The 17,718-nt window shown below is 39.4% G+C and overlaps 1 protein-coding gene across 1 annotated transcript in view; it reads left to right on the top strand.

The window, feature by feature from the left end:
* The window catches only part of LOC144531592 (RIMS-binding protein 2-like), a 72,853-nt gene that overhangs the window by 35,096 nt on the left and 20,039 nt on the right, over positions 1–17,718 (top strand). The window contains 4 exon segments of the mRNA XM_078271826.1: positions 5,239–5,328; positions 8,051–8,173; positions 11,277–11,381; positions 16,263–16,467. Of these exon segments, the coding sequence (XP_078127952.1) occupies positions 5,239–5,328; positions 8,051–8,173; positions 11,277–11,381; positions 16,263–16,467 (523 nt within the window).

Raw genomic sequence — 17,718 nt, forward strand, 5'->3', positions numbered from 1 at the left:
TCTACAGTAGTTTAAAAGGCCTCAGTTAAGGAACTATCCATGGTCCTGACTGCTCCAGCCATTAGACAATGTTGAACAGACAGCTGATGTTGCAGCAGCTATTAGTGGTGAGAAAGTTCAGGCTTTGCCTCCATTTGCCCATTCTCCAATCCACGTAAATGCAGAACAATCACTGACACAGATACACACACACGGTTGTTGGTATGCACACAGACACACACACACACACACACACACACACACACACACACACACACACACACACACACACGTAGTCATCCTATTAAACCACTCAGCACAAAGTGAAGCGGATAGCAGCGGAGGAAGTTATCTGTTTATAATAACACAATATTTCAAATAAGATTGAAATAATCTGAAACAGTAGCGTGTAGCCTTTTGTTTGAGGATCAGTTTAAACGACCAGTCTGCGCTGTCTTTAATAAAACTCACAAAGAAATACAGAGAGCGAGTTGAGGTCTTTGTACAAAACGTAAATGTGTCTAATATGATCTCTTCTCCAAACTTAATTCATGAACTCCAGTTTAACTTTCACATGGAGTTGCTGTTAGAAAAAGAAAACTAAAGTATTATATAGTGTGATCAAATGCAGTAATCAGTATGCTGCAAAAGTTTATAGATTATATATAAGATTATATATTAATTCATATGAATGTTATATCTTCACTTATTACATTTGATGGACACATGGTACATCTCTGCTTGTCTGGGACTTTACTGGTGCTCCCACTGAAGACAGCAGATGCCATCAGTGTTTTTCAAACCACAGTTAAGTGGAACAAAGTGTTTCCACTGTGACATCTGATTAATGACAATCCCCCTGGGAGTTGAGGGAGAGCAGCAGCAATCCTCTGCCCACAAAAAAAAAATCCCATTTAAAATCAGCAGTAGCCATTGTAGAAATATCTGCACCAATTATTTCATCCTTCATCTATTCTCCATTAAAACTGCAGCATAGATAGATAGATAGATACTTTATCCATCCTCTTGGGAAAATTCAGGAATTTACCAGTATGATTAAAAAAAATTATATTTCTAAATTGAGCAAATTCAAGAGCCTGTTGGTGTGATTTTCTGTTGGCTTTCAAGAGAAATTATTTGAATGTTGCAGTTAATGCCCATGAATGTCTGTTTTATTCTTACTGTAAGTGGCACATCCACAATTCCAAAGCATTAACACTTCTTTAAATACGTTAGAAGCCTGAAAATACTGCATGTACAAGTCTTTACTTCTAAAAACAGCTATGAGGACAGACGTAAATTTGATTAAACAAAACTGGGTGTGCTCTGTAATGAAGAGAGATTCATATTTAACACAGTTTGGATCAGTATGAATACGTGTCAGTAGTACATTCAAGTACAAGTACATCAAATCCAATCATTTTCAATTACTTTCTACTCAACTTCTCATCATCAGGTAATCAGAACCCAATTGGAAATACCTGGAGCAAAATAACCATTTGATTTACTGACATCTCGTTGGCCAAATCAAAGTAACTTCCTGCTCTGGTTTGGACCAGAGCAAACATATGATATTACGATAACCAGAAGCACTGCTTAAATCTAATATGTTCTAATTGTGTTATATGTGGTTCAGCTCGGCCCCTTTCCCTTCAACATGGCCAGATCACAACATGGTTTTGGTTTGAAACAAATGAAGGATTTTTAAAATGACAGTTATGCTCCACCCAAAATGTATCTCTTGAGGATAAAAAAAAAACAAAAAACAAAGTTTGAAGAGCAGAGGCTGTAAAAACTTAACAGTTGTAATGGATTCTCAGCAACCTTGTCAAGCTCGTGAGCAGGGGCTGGTGTTGCTTCTCTTCTCTTGGAGAACTGGAGAACTGCTCTTCATCAATTCCAAACATTAGCATGTCATTGTGAGCTTTGCTTTATTTTTCTGGGTTTGCTCTCAAAGGTGACTTTATAAATGAGCTGGTACAGTACAGTAAGGCCCAGTGCTAACCTTTGACCTCTTTATACTGTAAAATGATCAAAAACACTTTACTAAAAATATGTTTTTGAAGTAAAGATACTCTCCAAAGATGCAAAGATGACAGGGCTAAAGCAAAAGCGTATTCACTTTTTAAAACAGCTAGCATGTTCAAAGGTAACAAAATTAGCATATCTAAACTCACAATTTAACATATTATGTCTTGTTTGTTTAATCAGTGCAAAAAAAGTGTTAAACAATACCTTTTTTTCAGGGAAACAGCTAGCCTGGTTGGATAGAGCCAGGCTATCAGGCTAACAGGTTGGCTGTTTCTGCCTGTTTCCACTCTTTATGCTAAGCTAAGCTAACATCTCCTGGTTGTAGCTGAATATTTAGTATGAGTGTTATGAGAGTTGTATCAATCTGCTTCATCTAACTCTTAGCAAGAAAGCGTAGATAATTAGCGCATTTCCCAAAATGATAACCACATTTAAAGCTTTAAAGTCTCGCCAGTTGTGGAAAAGTTACCAATAATTGTTTTTCTGAACCATATTGGAAAATGCTACTCCTGATGCAGCAGACTTTTATTGAAATTGAAACAGAGGAGTGGCTTGTATGGATACACAGTAGATTCCGGGACTTTAGAAGCTCAGTGAGAGGCCACAGTGAGCAGAGCAGATTTAGGGCCAGCAGCTAAATTAGTGGGTTTGGGGAGAGAATGATAATGATGGTGGTGATGGAAGGGAAAGTGTGTGTGTGTGTGTGTGTGTGTGTGTGTGTGTGTGTGTGTGTGTGTGTGTGTGTGTGTGTGCGTGCGTGTGTGTGTGTGCGTGCGTGTGCGTGTGTGCATGTGCGTGACACAGAGATAGATGTGACAGAAGACAGAAGAGGAAGGAAGAAAGAAGTTGTCAGAGTAAATTAGTCATTACTGGTGTTGAGGTCTGTCCCTCTAGCCTGTCCAGTCTTTCCGCACGCACATATGGAGCTCAAATTTTACAACCACACGCAGATTCACACACACACACACACACACACACACACACACACACACACACACACTCACGCATGACACATTTTTCACTCAAACATGGAGCTGCACAGATGTCCTTAGAGTGCTGTTATTCCCCTGTTAAGTTGTTTATCCTTAAAGACAAGGGCTCATTATAATATCTTTTATATATTCGAACCAGATTTCTCTGTTTGTTTGTGCATATTGAAGGTTTAAATTGGCACAGGAATGTGTGTGCGTCTCCCTTGGCATAGCAGTGGGTTTTCAAGATGTTATGAAGTGTTATGCAGAGCTGTGAATGTGTGATTCACTGGAAGCGGGAGGCAGTGGATAAGCAGACATCATTCCCAAGGCCCATAAAAAGAAACCTTTAAAAGGTCAGTCTTTTTTCTTTCTTTTGTGATCATAGCAACCTTAACCGTGTCCTAAACTTTCTTTGTCTCGACCTGTCCATCCCTTCTTTCCAGTTATCTTTACATCCCTGCCAACCCCCACTGCACATACTTATGGTGTCAACTACAAGGCCATGTCCTGTGGTGTCAGCACAGAGGACAACTGCAGCTGGCACGTCATGATGTGCCATGTCTCCATAATTAGCAGTCAAAGGCAGAAGAACAAGATCATTTGTGGCTGTAGCTAGGTGTGGTTCAGTACACTAGGTGCTCTGTAGTCTGCAGTGATGTGATGCAGAGACAGCGTTACACAATAAGAGCAGCGAGTGAACTCACTCACCAGTCTCTGTGTCTTCCTGTCCTTGTCTGTTCTCTATCTGTGTCTCGGTGTGATTGTGTCTTCCTCCGACAGCCTTGGCTGTCTCTCTGCCTGCAAACAAAGAGATGGATGAACCTGGCTGGCCCCTCACTTTGTCTGTTTTTTTTCCTCTCTTCTCCTTTTGGCTCGCGTTTATTGAGTTCCCTTGATTTGCACTGATAAATTTGATCATAAACCTCTGAGCTGCACAATCTTTTCTCGTGCAGACGCTGAAATACAGTGCTTGAACTCCTATTTTGCTTGAGTATATCATAGCAATCAGGCTCAAGAGAGCATATTGCATGTATATGTGGCGTACCACAGTGTTTACATGGTGCAGCTCATCCGTGTAGAATAAAAGCAACACAGACAACTGTGCTTTATTGAACTATAATGCATCATTCGCCAGTCAGATTGTGTTTTTTTTTACCAGTTTATGGCACATATTTAGAAGGCAATTAGATTCAATTCTCTTTTGGAGACTATAAATCAGCATGTTTTTATTTTGGGGGCTATATTTTTAGATCAATAAGACACGTTGAAATCAAACCCTCCTGGTCTTGAATCCACCATTTTATCCAGCTTGACACACCAAAAAATAAAAGTGGTGATAGAGTCTTTTTGTTTAAAGACAAAGCTGAACAGAGAAAAAGCCTGCCTGCTATTATAAATGACTTATCCACATATTATAGTCAGGATGCTGAGAATGCCAATCAACAGTATGAGCTCAGTGCACTAGCATGAAGTGGTATTATGTGCCAGGATATGACCAGTTGAATGCTCAGAGCCGTGATAGGAGGAGAGCGTTGCCCTAGTTTCAGTCTGGCGTAATTATGTAATGCTTGAGTACCTGCAGCACCAGCGGCATGACAACTTCTCAATGTGAATCTGGGCAACGGAGAGCGCAGACAGCAACTGCACACCGCCACCCAATCCTTTTTATGTGGTATGCAACTTAATCTCATCTTGAGCTCGCTAGCTCTTTACTGACATTATGCACTCATTTGCTTATTTAGCATTCAACGGACACATTCAGCACTCTCTTATTCCATCCTTTCATCTCCTCAGTTTGTTTCTTTGTCCCGCATATTTCTCCATTAAACCTTTTTCCCCACTTCCTATTCCTCTCTCCGACCATCCCTCAATCCCAGCATCCTTCCTCTAACCGTCTCTCTCCTCGTCTCTTTCTTCCTGTGCCCCCCCTCTTTTAGGCTCTCCCGCTCCATACCTAATGCCACATACCAAATGGAGGGTGACAGTATGCAGCTGTGGGTTTTTGTCCTCCAGACAGCATCTTAGAGGAAAGCTTAGCCCACCCCCACCACACACACAGGCGTACAGACGGAGGGAGAGGTCAGCACTAACCTGAGTCTTTCATCTGTCACTTGTATAATAGTTGTTAAGATGGAGTTGCGTGGCGTGCATACATGATGCGGTCAGACATAAAAGTCTTTGCAATGAGGAAGATGATGTATCATAATTTAACAGCACGTTAAACTCTCTTTTGTTTCTCTTGTTTCTTCTTCAGAGAGCAAAGCTCCATGCTGCCTTGCAGGAGAAAAATTATCTGAACCTTGAGCTGATCAACCACCACCTGAAGACGTCCAAGTATGACCAGGTATGGCAGCGTACAAGCAAGGACTCACACGTAATGATGGTTGATCAATGGTCAACCAGGCCATTGATCAGTGGTAGAATCTATTGTATATTTCACTACAAATGACATAGGGGATATGTAGCACATGCACACATGTCTTATAAATGGCTGTAACATCAGTCTTATGTTGGAATCTGTAATCCATCTCTGCAGATCAATACAACTGCATCACGTTATCATGTGTTACCATCACAGGTCGGACTCGAACCCTGGACCTCTGTGTCAAGGCATAAACCTCTATGTATATGTGCGCCTGCTCTACCAACAGCGCCAACCTGGCCACCCGTTATTGTGTCTTTACTGGCACAGTCAGCCAGAGTCTCCCACTTCACACATGCATATACATAAACAGGCACACATACCCAGACGGAGACAGTCTGTGATGGTAGGCGATTAGCTATTCTGGCGCTAAGAGTGACTTTCACAGAGGGGGCAGATTTGACATGTGTCCAGGGACTCGGCTCGGAGCTTTTGCTTCACCGTGCAATCTGTGCACCGACAAGGTGGGCACAGAGATGAAACGGAAGTGGGGCAAAAGTGTGTCCAGTCCCGCCAGATGATACAGTATCAATGAGTGTGACTGGCTTGTAAAGGCAATCCTGGGCAAAGACATAGGCATCATGTGGTGGACAGTGCATAGAGAGAAAATGAAGGGATGAAAGAGGGAAAAGAGAAAGACAGAATATGAGAGTGAAAAAGGAAGAAAAGAGAAACATGAGCATTTGTCAGAATTCAACTATTAACAATAAACTGTGGATATCTGACAGTTTCAAAAGGAAATATATACACTCATAATCACAGTATTTATTGTAGGGCTTGGATTGGACTCAATGTTCATGTTAGCGTGTACACCCCTATTCGCCAATGGTGCGTCACGGTGTTGTGTGAAATTTGACAGTGATTTAAATTTTTGAAGAAATACTAATCTAATTTAGATTAGAATATTTATTTAAGGGAGACACTGAAATACTAAAACATGGTTTTAGTACCAGACCACTGTTTTAATGTTTGATTTTATGTCTTGCTCTATTCTGCGCTTATATTGTGTTTTAGTTTTTTTTACTCATCTGATTTAATTACGCTATGAAGCATCTTTTGGGTATCTAGATAAATGCTTGAAAAAGATTATTATGTTGCTTGTCTGACGTGATTTAGCTCAGATGGTATTTCTGCTCCAGTCATGAATTACACAATATAAATGAACTCCTTTCCTTTGCAACAGTCTAATTCTATGCACTTTGAGCAAGCTTATCTATTGTACACTCATCACTTTTGCTAGTTAATAAGAGGATTGGTGTTTGGCTGAGGGATGGTTGTGCTCGATCCTATGAGGCCACCTTTAGAGGAACCAGCTTAGCTCAAGGCCTCTGACTGATGCAGAAACGAAAGGCGAAACGCTCAAGTCAGTAGCTCTGTCTCATCAAGGCTAAATTGAAATGTGCTGATTAATTTCTCTTCAGACTCTGAACTCCCTATCAACCCTCCAGCAAAAAAAGAGAAAAGAACAGCCTCTATTCACAAATGCAAAAAGTAGGTCTACTGGTAGAACAAACCTCATAACAGTTGCATGCTTTTCTCTCCTTAAACAAAAAAACTGAATAATGGGTACATTTTGAAGCTCTTTAAAGTGACTAAAGGACCAAAGCGGTAGTGTTTTTACCACACCTGTTGTCGTAAAGGTCTTTTCTTTACGGTGCTGTATTGCCCACTGTATATTACCAAGTTAGTGTTACCAGGAGGTCATATAGTTGCGATGAATGTTTTGCTCAGACAGAAAATCATTCATTTAATATGGGAATACTTTACAGATGCATCGTTGCATTTTGAAGTGTTGCATACGGTAACTTAGCCTACTTTGGATGTATCGTGATTCATGAGCTAAACCGGGTAACGTTATTACTGTCACTGTGTCACGAGCCAAAGCATTAAGAGTTTGTTGTAGCAACAAACGTAATAATAATATAGCGCATTTCATGAAACCCATGGACACTTAACACAAGCACAGGGGGACAAGGGAAAAGAAAATAGTAGGCCAACACAAACACGGATTGAAAATAAATAAAACCGGGCGCTAAATGGAAGCAGGACATAATTTATTGTAGGCTACTGATGTACAATCACATCACGCGTTGTAAAGTTATTTTATGAATGAAATAGACATATTACATACCGGAGGGCCAATCCGGGAGGGGTTTTCAATCATTTACAATCTCATAACTGTCTCCATCTGTTGAAAGCCAGACCGAGATTGACTCAGGTTTCAGGTTTAAAATCTGTGACCCAGAATGTGTTACTGTAGCGCTGGTCTACCTGCTGTAAATCATTTTGTGACTTCGCTGGAAAAATCGGACCCGGGCAAAGGCATTAGTAAAAACTATATAAAAATAGCATTCATTTCACTGTTAGTTTCATTTGCTGTTACAGGTCATTTATGATCATCAGACGAAAAAATATGCAGTTTCACTAACATTTAAAAGTTACATATGGTTACTTTAAGTTAAAAAAACAGGGAGGAAATGATGGTGTTTTCCTCTCTTTGTTGTGTCTTTCTATTTGCCTGTCTCCACTTTTTTATGACCGTTTACATCCATGTTGTTTATAATCCTCTTAACCTCCTCTTGCTCTTTTTTTTTAATCTTTTCTTCTTGTCTCTCCCTCCCTTGCATCTGTTCACATACTGTAGGTGCGATCAGACTATGACCAGCTGAGACAGACCCTTGCTGTAGTGAGCCAGGAGAGAGACGTGGCCCAGCAGCAGAGGAGCCAACTCCAAGGCAAAGTGGAGGACCTGGAACAGGTTCTAAAGGTGAGACGCCGCTGCATTTATGTTTGCCTTCATCCTATATACCCCAAAATACAAATATCACTTAAGTCTTCTTTTAAAAACTCCAGCTCTTCATCTTTCTCTTCATCCCTCTATTTCAGGGGTCTTCATCGTTTTTTAAGCCAAGGACCCCTTAGCTGAAAGAGAGACAGAGCAGGGACCTCCTACTACATATATAGCATAAAATGAAGTTGCATATTAAACTGAGCCTATAATAACATGTAGGGCGGCCTAAATCCTTTATACATATCTTTTTTGCATAGAATACTAAGGTATTAAAATTGCCTACAAATTGTTGGCATGATTTTATAAATCATGTTTTAATGTTAAACATACATGTGGCACAGTGAATCCTTAGGATTAACTGTATCTGTGGATGTCCTTAGTGACTACTTTACTTATAGGCCAGTAAGCAGTGGTGATTTATATTTGCTAATAAGACTTTTCAAAAATGAACAATAATTTGGAGGCCCCCCTGCATTGACTCTGAGGACCCCCTATGGGTCCCGAACCCCCTGTTGAAGATCCCTGCTCTATTTCAGTGTCTCCTCCCTCCACCAGTATTCTTCTGTGCGTTCGTAATTTTATCCCTGCATTTTATATTCTTTACAAGTGACATGATAGTATATATTTCCTATTTTCATTTTAAGTTTGATGACGTTTTCATACATGCACATACAATATCCTTTAACCTCTTCACATTTTGGCAAATCCTGTCCCTGATTTCTCACTAAATGACAACTCTGAGTCCTGAGTCATCTTTACTGTAGTGCTGTCGTAGTTTTAGTTACATGGCAGTAAAAAAAAACAACAAAAAAAAACACGGCTCCGAATAACTTAACACTGTCAGAAAACAATTTTGAGTATTGTGGGAGAACTCCAAAAACCTGTCAGTAGGAGTTTAACCTGAAGAAACTCGTGGATTACTTGATCAAAGGATTCCAATTTGCCATTTTTCATATATCCCCCAAGGAACGAGTTTCCTTTATCTCCCCACATTTAATGATCTGCAGTTATGGATTAAATTATATAAATCAATCTAAATTTAGTTCAACGATTGATCATATAAATCTGGAATAGTTTCTAACTCGTCTCTTCTGTTCTTTGGTGAAGAAGACCACTGAGCAATGTGTCCCACTCCACATGTCTTACTGCTGAGTAGGCAAAGCGAAAGATTTAGGAGACCCAAGCTTAAACCCTTTATCTTACTTTATCACCACTGACTTTATTTGTCCACTTTTTCACTGACATACTGTATATCTCACTACATTTCTCCAGCATTCCCACCTGCACTTATTCATCCCTCACTTCGCTGGTTCTGTTCGGCTCACACCATTCATCAGATTTTGAGAGTTTTTTCTTCTGGATACATCCCCATCTCCCATGTGTTTGTTTTCTAAGAAAACTTTAGAAGGAAAAGTGATGCAACTCATGAGGTGAAGTGTCATCTGATTCGCAGAGAGGCTCTTTTTTCATTGTGTTATGTTCTGCCAATAGTAATCAGACACAGTCTCACTGCGCCGTGAGAAGCACTTTCATTACAAATCCTCGCCTCCCTGCATCTCCTATCGATTGTCTGTTTGTCAGGATATTTGAGAGAGAAATGTACCCATCTGAGGAAAACTGACCTGCTCTCTAATACAGCAAAGAAAGGTTTGTCACTTTCTCATTGTGTATTGATTATAAAGCCAAAGAGACTATTTAGAGAAAATTACACAGCACACAATTACACAACATTTAAAAAACAAAAAATGGAAAAAGACAGACTTTATTTAAAAAACAAAAAAGCGTTATTCAGTCAAAACTAATGAGATGCAGTACTGTCAATCTTGGTTTTAATCTGGTAACAAAAGACTTATTGACGTATATATTCTATGGGGGAATGAATTACCACTCGCACATCTTATTCTGGGCCTTTCTATCATACAAAAGGTTTGAAGGGAAAGACAAATGCATTGCTTTCATTTCACAAAGCTGTAGTCTTCACTGAGGTTGCCTTAAGCGACATCACTTAAGACAATTGATCAGACTTTGTGCATCTCATTCTGGAGCAACGAAAGGCTTAATACAACGTATGTTTCACATACACAGCAGTACTCCCCAAGGCCTGTAGATACACTTTAATTTATAAAATGGGTGGAGTTCCCCTTTAAGTCTGATTCAAGTCCAAATTCTCAGGTTTCATGTCAATATCTGTCTTTGTTGTGTTACACCCTAATGGCATTTTTTCAACACATTGTGCATCTCCTCTTGCATTGAGCCTTCAGTAGTCTAAGGGCTGGAGCTGCAGGCTTGTGTAAGACAGGTTGTTGGTTTAAAACCAATGTCTGTTTCTGTTTTAACATGACATCACAGGGGGTTTGCTGAAAATGTAGGTGAGTGCATCAAGCCCTCCCTGAATATCCAAGAGTTAAAAAAAAAAGAGTCTTAGTTTTCACTAAGACTCCAGTGACAGCCGCTCAGCCAGCCCAGTCCTCTGCAGCTTAGAACTTCTCCCTGATTATGCAAAGCAGTGGCTGCCTGCTCAGGACACCTCCAAGCCACTCCGGGAGGTAAAGAGGCTTTTCTTTTCTTTTTTTCTAGTGAGAGAGAACACAGAGAGAGAAAACTGATGGATCTTTTAAAGCTGTCTTTTCTTCTTAAGCCCACAGAAACATCTTATGGCCTTAACTCTGTTTCTGCGAGATGTGGCAGCTGGTCGTGACTCCACGGATAGATGCTGTATAGTCATGACTCGGCTAATTTGGGAAAGGGTAGATTTAGGATCAGTGTGGGTGACCATGCGTAACAGCTTTGTCTGAGTCAGTTCGGAGTGTACACTGGGTTGCATCTGATAGACATACATTACAAACGATATGAAAAACTCACACTGAATGACACTCTTTACTTTACTTCCACAGTGAGCTTGATGCACACTGCTTAAGTGCTTTAGATGTTAAAATCTGACTTTAAAGGAATAGTTTGACATTTTGGGAAAAAAAGATTTATTTTCTTTCTTGCCAAAAGGGGATACTGTCAAAAATCATCTCGAAATAACATCATTCAACGTGTCCACATCCCCTCCCTCTCTCCGTTACTCCCCCAGCGTATGCACCAGGCTGTAGAGCTGAAGCAGCAGCTGCAGATAGAGCATGAGCGAGCCTTGGTGGCCCTTCACACCAAGCAGAAGGAGATCAATCAACTGCAAAAGGTATGGCCATATGGACAAAGGCAAAAACAGAAAATTGGTCATTGAAAGCCTTTTTGTTTTTATACTTTTGATGTAACTCTCCTTTGTCATTGATTTTGTGATAAGAGCAGTGATAAACCGTAGCTCCTCGTTCATTAATTGATGTGTCAATAGCCAGTTTGTGCTGAATCTCTGTCATTGAATCACTACTACTCTATCAGAAAATATGAAGACCTCCGAAAGCTGTCGTTACATTTATGTTAGAAATGCAGTTCCAGCACCTTTCATATTGTTTGATAGTGTGATGAAGAGCTCGCTGCTAAAAATGTTTCCTTTCTAGTTGATAAATGTATACACTTTGTCAATTGGCATATATTCTTACTCTGCTTAGAAAGTCATTAAATACAAATTTGCAAATATCACAAGGGACACATGAAAAGTATTTTTTGATACTTTTGAGGCTGTTCAAATGTCTAAGATGTTAAATTATCCGCATTACTGATGACTTAGTCTGGCCCAAATTGGATGCTCTCAAATAATGCAAGTACATTTCAATTTAGTTTAGGAGGAGAACCAACATTTATAATTGTTAAATGAACAACTATTTAGTTTTAAACATTTTTATTTTACTGTTGCAGCCCTATTTACTGTTCATTGTTTACACACTGTGCAAAGATAAAACAAAAGCCATTTCCAAAATGTTCTATTTAAATGACTAATATGTAAATATTCTCAAAATACCCACAGGATTAGACCACTCGGGCTTTGATATGGTCATAAACGAGCTGAATAGTGACTGCTTCCTCAGAAATCGGTCAGGTTTTTCAGTCGGCTGTCTCCATGTACCTGCTTATTGTCCTGTATTTGCATTGGTGTCTGTTCAAAGAGAAATAAACAGTCATTAGCAGTCAAACAGACACAAATATATCCAAGCAGAGGCTAAGTGATTTGTTGTACAATTACACAAAGAGGTTTTTACTGTTGAAAACTGTGCTTTTAGTTTTGCTACCAGCCTCTACTTGGACACTAACAAACCCCAAAATAAATCTCTTACTGCTCATCAGAGCCGTGCCATCAGGAGTAGGCATCTCTTCTAGTACCAGTTCTGTGATCAACCAGGGAGCCTCTGCCAGGGATCTGGGTGGACAGTGTGTCAGCCGTGTGCTGTCTGTTGTACCTCATGGACTGTGATCACAATGTCAGCTGCCACTGTGTGTTTCTGTGTGTTCTCTGCAAGCTCGTGTTCAAGCTGACCAAGAGCATGAGGAAGCAGTACACCTGTTAGAAGTCCAGTAACATCAACCAACACAGATCTACCTCAGTGTTACCTTTCTTAAATATAGCTTAGTTCTGTTTTAAGCTGATAAAATAAAACTAAATAACCTCAGGTTGTTTCATGTAGTATTAAACAGATGTGGAATTAAGGGGCACTACAATATCAACTCTCTAAAACAATGCATATTAAGATGTAGCTAAGAATTCAAATTAAAAATGAACAACACAAGCACTTTTAGGGGAAAGTAGTCTACCAAATGTCAGCTTACACACAATAAAATATTTATTAATCAAAACAAATGTACTTAAATTACTCTGGCTGATTGCGCCTTTGCTAGGACTTTACTGTTCGTTAAGCCCTGCCCCCCCCTTAATTCGCGTTGCTACGCCTGTCAAGCTTTCTGTTATTTTACAACAATAATAAAGGAAGATATACCACTCGAAAGTCAGTCAATTTGTTACGTGTCTATTTCAGATAGAGCTAGGCAAAAGCTGGCTTCGCATTTCTAGCCAGCAACCGTCAATTTTGCTGTCTTTGACAAATGACAACTTTTGCTGGCAGATTTCTTTCACTCCATGTAGATGACATATCAATTAAAAAACAGCATTTATCTAGAAAGCTACTTAGTCCCAAATATTATACTCCCAAATAGTATAGTAAGTATGAAATGGAAAAATGTAAGATTAAACTGTTATTTCATCAAATATAACCCTGTTTGGAAGCTTAGCTTACCTACTTACATAAGAGTAATGGCTTTTAGGATGAGGATTAACCAATGTGTGTATGTCAGGTAGCAAGTTTGGCTGGGTTTGCTGGAGGGTATACTTACCCCATATCCAGTAACATTAGCCTAAACTCTGAGAGCATCCAGGACCAGTTTCAGCACAGTGGGGACATAAACAGTGGAGGAGCTAGTTGTGAATGAGGCTTTTGTTTTTTGTTTTGTATCGCTAAGCTAAGATTTGCTGTTCAGGGGAGGGATTTACTGAGTGGTCAATTATGTAAAGTCACTAAACTCCATGTGCTAATAACAATGATAAAGGTATGAACAGGTGCAACAACAACATGTTAAAGAGATGTCAATCAAGCACAGACTGCACACGTCCACACAGCCCAAATAAGTGAGTTGACAATGAATGTATAGTGCAGTGTCAAACATGCGGCCCGTGGGCTAGAACCGGCCCGCCAAAAGGTCCAGTCGGGCCCAGTGGATGACTTTGCAAATTGTGAAAATTGCAGGGAAGTAATTCATTCCAATTCCAAATTTACCACTTTAATCTCAGAGAATATCCGAGTTTTTCCGTAAAAAAATTTTTTTTTGAGTTTTTTCTCGGAATATTACCCCTCTCTCCCAGGTCCGTAACATTATTTTTTTTCCTACACTGGCCTTAGAACGCTGTCGTTGCAGATGCAACTTGCGTTTGCCAACATCAAGCTGACAAGAAACTCAGCGGTTTACTGGTCTGGCCCATTTGAGATCAAATTAGGGCTATGTGGTCCATGAACTAAAATGAGTTTGACACCTCTGGTATAGTGGCTTTTATGTTAAGCAAGATGAGGCAAACCAGGCCTAGGTTTAACCTGAACGTGTGCAGAACCTGAAGAGTTCCACAAGCAATTTGATTGGTTTTGAATGTGAATGAGACACATACTGTAGGGACATTGTGAGGGTGCTAGCCGATGCCCTCCGAATTTCACAGATGGTACACTGGCCTCTTCCTGCCCAGAGGTAGTTGAGAACAAACACTGTAAAACTGTGTAGGTTTTTCAATACTCCACACCACTTTGTGACTCATACATCAGAGAATTAAAACAAACAGTAGCTCATCTTCTGTGTGTGCAGATAGATTTCCTACCTCTTTCTTTGTCTCCCTGTAGGTTCTCTGTACTGTTGTGTAAAATATTACTCCAAACTTTCACAATAGTTGCAGACTTCCATTAATCCTGCAAACCAGGCTGACCTTGAATACTACATTTCCCTATAATCAAATCACTGACCCGCCGTGTTTCATCAAAGTCTTTAAGATGCTTGTCACTGGCTCATCTACTCTAAATGAATTTCTCATTTCACTCCAAATCCTTTTGTCACGACAACAGGGTGCAGACTCCGTGAGTGTAGTTCAAGTGAGGTCATGTTATTATCCATCTGAAGCACTTTAATACGATTTTACTGAGTTTGGCTCAGACAAACATTAAGTGTTTGGTCAGAGGATTGGAAACGCCACCGTCAAGGAGTTACTTCTCTTCTTGCAAACCCCTTGAATAAATGTATAGTTTCTTTCACAGGCGTGTTTCTCGACACTAATGGACAAACACACACTTCAACAGGAAGAAAAACATAGTCCGACAGTCTGTAGGCTCAAACAAGCAAACAGAGCTCTTTATTCTGTGAAACCACAGTCCTCAATCACTTTGTGCTTGGAAGTTTCAGTTTGACAAACATAAATAATTAGTTTTTCTTTGTAGTTCATTTTACTTATATTTCATATTGCTTATCGTTGCTGTCGGGTGAAAACCTTCTATCATTAAAACTTGTTTTTAAGGAAATGAAAAAAGACTAATTTGAAAACATTTTATTGAGATATTTACCTCAGACGAAATTGCCTTGTCACTCTTTAAATGTCTGTAAAACCCACAAACAGATAGAAAGGGTGACCAGTAGCATTGAAAAACATTAAAATGACGAAATATGGAGAGACAATGTTTTTGCCCAACAGTGACGTTTTGTATATTTATCTGCACTGATAAATATTTATTTATATATTCCTCTTTTCCTCCTTTGCATCGATCGCAATGGCATTTATTGGTGTTGGGTTCCATCTCAAGTATGTTTTTTCTTTTAATTTTTCTTCTTTCTTTACTTTTTTTTCTGTCTCCCTCCTTTTTTTGTCTAAACAGAACAATATGGACAGAATGTTTCAGGTATTTATTTTTCTCCCTGATTAGTTTCATGTGTGAATATTCAGCAAATCACTAAAGCTTTCAAAGCCTTTGGTGGGTATTTTGTGCAAATTGAGAATCCATATGTGCGCTGAATGAGGTTGAGTACTATTATACTCATTGTAGACCCCATCCATCTTTTTTGACTTCCTCTGATATGATATATCTATGATAATGTTTTTAATGTCTATACTGTAAGTGTTATAATCCTCTTAACTCTTTGCAGTACTCAGGCGTCGTTATCGGAGTTAAACAGTTATGTATCAGCGGCTGCAGCAGTGCAGATGACTCTACACTTCCCTATGCTTTGATTAGACTGCAGTGGTTTCAAACAACGTGCTGCTGTATGCTGAAAAATGGCTCTTTAGGGATCCATTTCTAATTGGCTCTGTGTTTGATCAGCATTAATAGATGAAACGTTGGCTCTTCTTCAGAGAATTCATATCTGAACATGACATATGATATATATATATATATATATATGTTTCTCTCTCTATATATATATATATATGTTTCTCTCTCTCTCTCTCTCTATATATATATATATATATATATATATATATATATATATATATATGTTTCTCTCTCTATATATATATGTTTCTCTCTCTCTCTCTCTCTCTCTGTTTTTCTCTCTCTTCTCGGCCATGACCACCTCTCTCTGCTCTTTTCGTTGCCTATCACAGGTCAAGGTTCGTGACCTGGAGCAGAAATGCAGGTCACGGAGTGAGCACTACCATCAGCTGTCCAACGAGCTGCTGAATTTCCGTTTGCAATCAGATACTGTGGACATCCTAAAATTTAATCCTGCTTCCACATCCCAGATCCTTCTCTCACCAGAGAAGAAACTCTCACAAGTCATTGTTGAATTTGAACCCCAGAAAGAGACAGGTGGGTCAGTGGTCTCAGCTCAAAGCCAAACTTCACACATATTTCATTTTTTTCAAATGTTTTGCAATTCATTATCCTGATTATTATTATTATTATTATTATTATTATTATTATTATTATTATTATTATAAGTAGTAGTTGTGGCAGTAGTGCTTATGGTGATGGTTTATAAAGATTTAATTCAGATTTTATATCTTTACTTGATGCTGATTGTGGCACTGTGTGCTTTAAAGGGGAACAATTTTACAATTTTTTTCCGGACTCGGTCTGTCACCGGTCTGTTAAGTTGCGTTTTAGGTAGGCTCCAGGTTTTGACAAGGAAGAAAAAGGCATTTAATGAGAAAAGACAGTGGCTTTGAAACGCCTACTATAGCAGTATGTACTGATTTGGCCAAAATGTAGCGTGCAGTATGCAGTATGCAAACAAAAGCAATTCTGCCAAAATACCAACACCAAAAATACCCAGATGTTACACAAATTCAGTAAAAATCTCCAGTATGCGCCGGACCAGTCTACCTTGCCTGCTGTGTCCCACGATGCAAAGCGCTGGAACAGTCACAACAACTTGTTTACTTTCACTTTCTAAAACCGGAAACCGGCTAAGCCTAGCCCAGCATACTGCAAAATAAATCAATTTAACAGTTTCATACGTCATACTACCGAAGAACACAGTACACAGTAGTATACTGCATACTGTGTTTGTCGGTTGTATGCAGTAGGTGGTTTCAAATACAAGCAAAATGTTGTTTGTTAAATACAATATGTTGTTGTCTGTTTCTGCTGCAATGATTTTGATACTTTCTTTTTTTAAACTGTCCATCGGGAGTCCGACAGTGTTATAGAAGTGCAATGCTAAAATCGGTGGAGTACTTTTAATAATAAGAAAATGTCACAAAGACTATCAGGGTTAAATGGTTCACTCACAGTGAGGTCTACCCATTCTTAAAAAAAATGAATGCACACTAGACCATGTAGATAAAAGCATCCACCAAATTACATGTGATCAAAAGGCTTGTGATCAGAACGAAATGAGAGTCCGAGGGATCTAATCGCCAGACGGCTCACACAACAGCTGAATCAGCTCACTCCTGACTAGAGGTGGACACCATTAGTGCAGATACTGCTTAGTCACGATCAATATCTCGCCTAATTGATCACAGGCGTGATGTATGACATGAATGTGGTTTAACACATTAGTATTCCAACGACACAACCTGCAGAGCCAGCAGATAGAGCCATATCAGTGATGTA

The sequence above is a fragment of the Sander vitreus genome, chromosome 16 (genome assembly GCF_031162955.1).
Source record: "Sander vitreus isolate 19-12246 chromosome 16, sanVit1, whole genome shotgun sequence".
Lineage (NCBI taxonomy): Eukaryota > Metazoa > Chordata > Actinopteri > Perciformes > Percidae > Sander > Sander vitreus.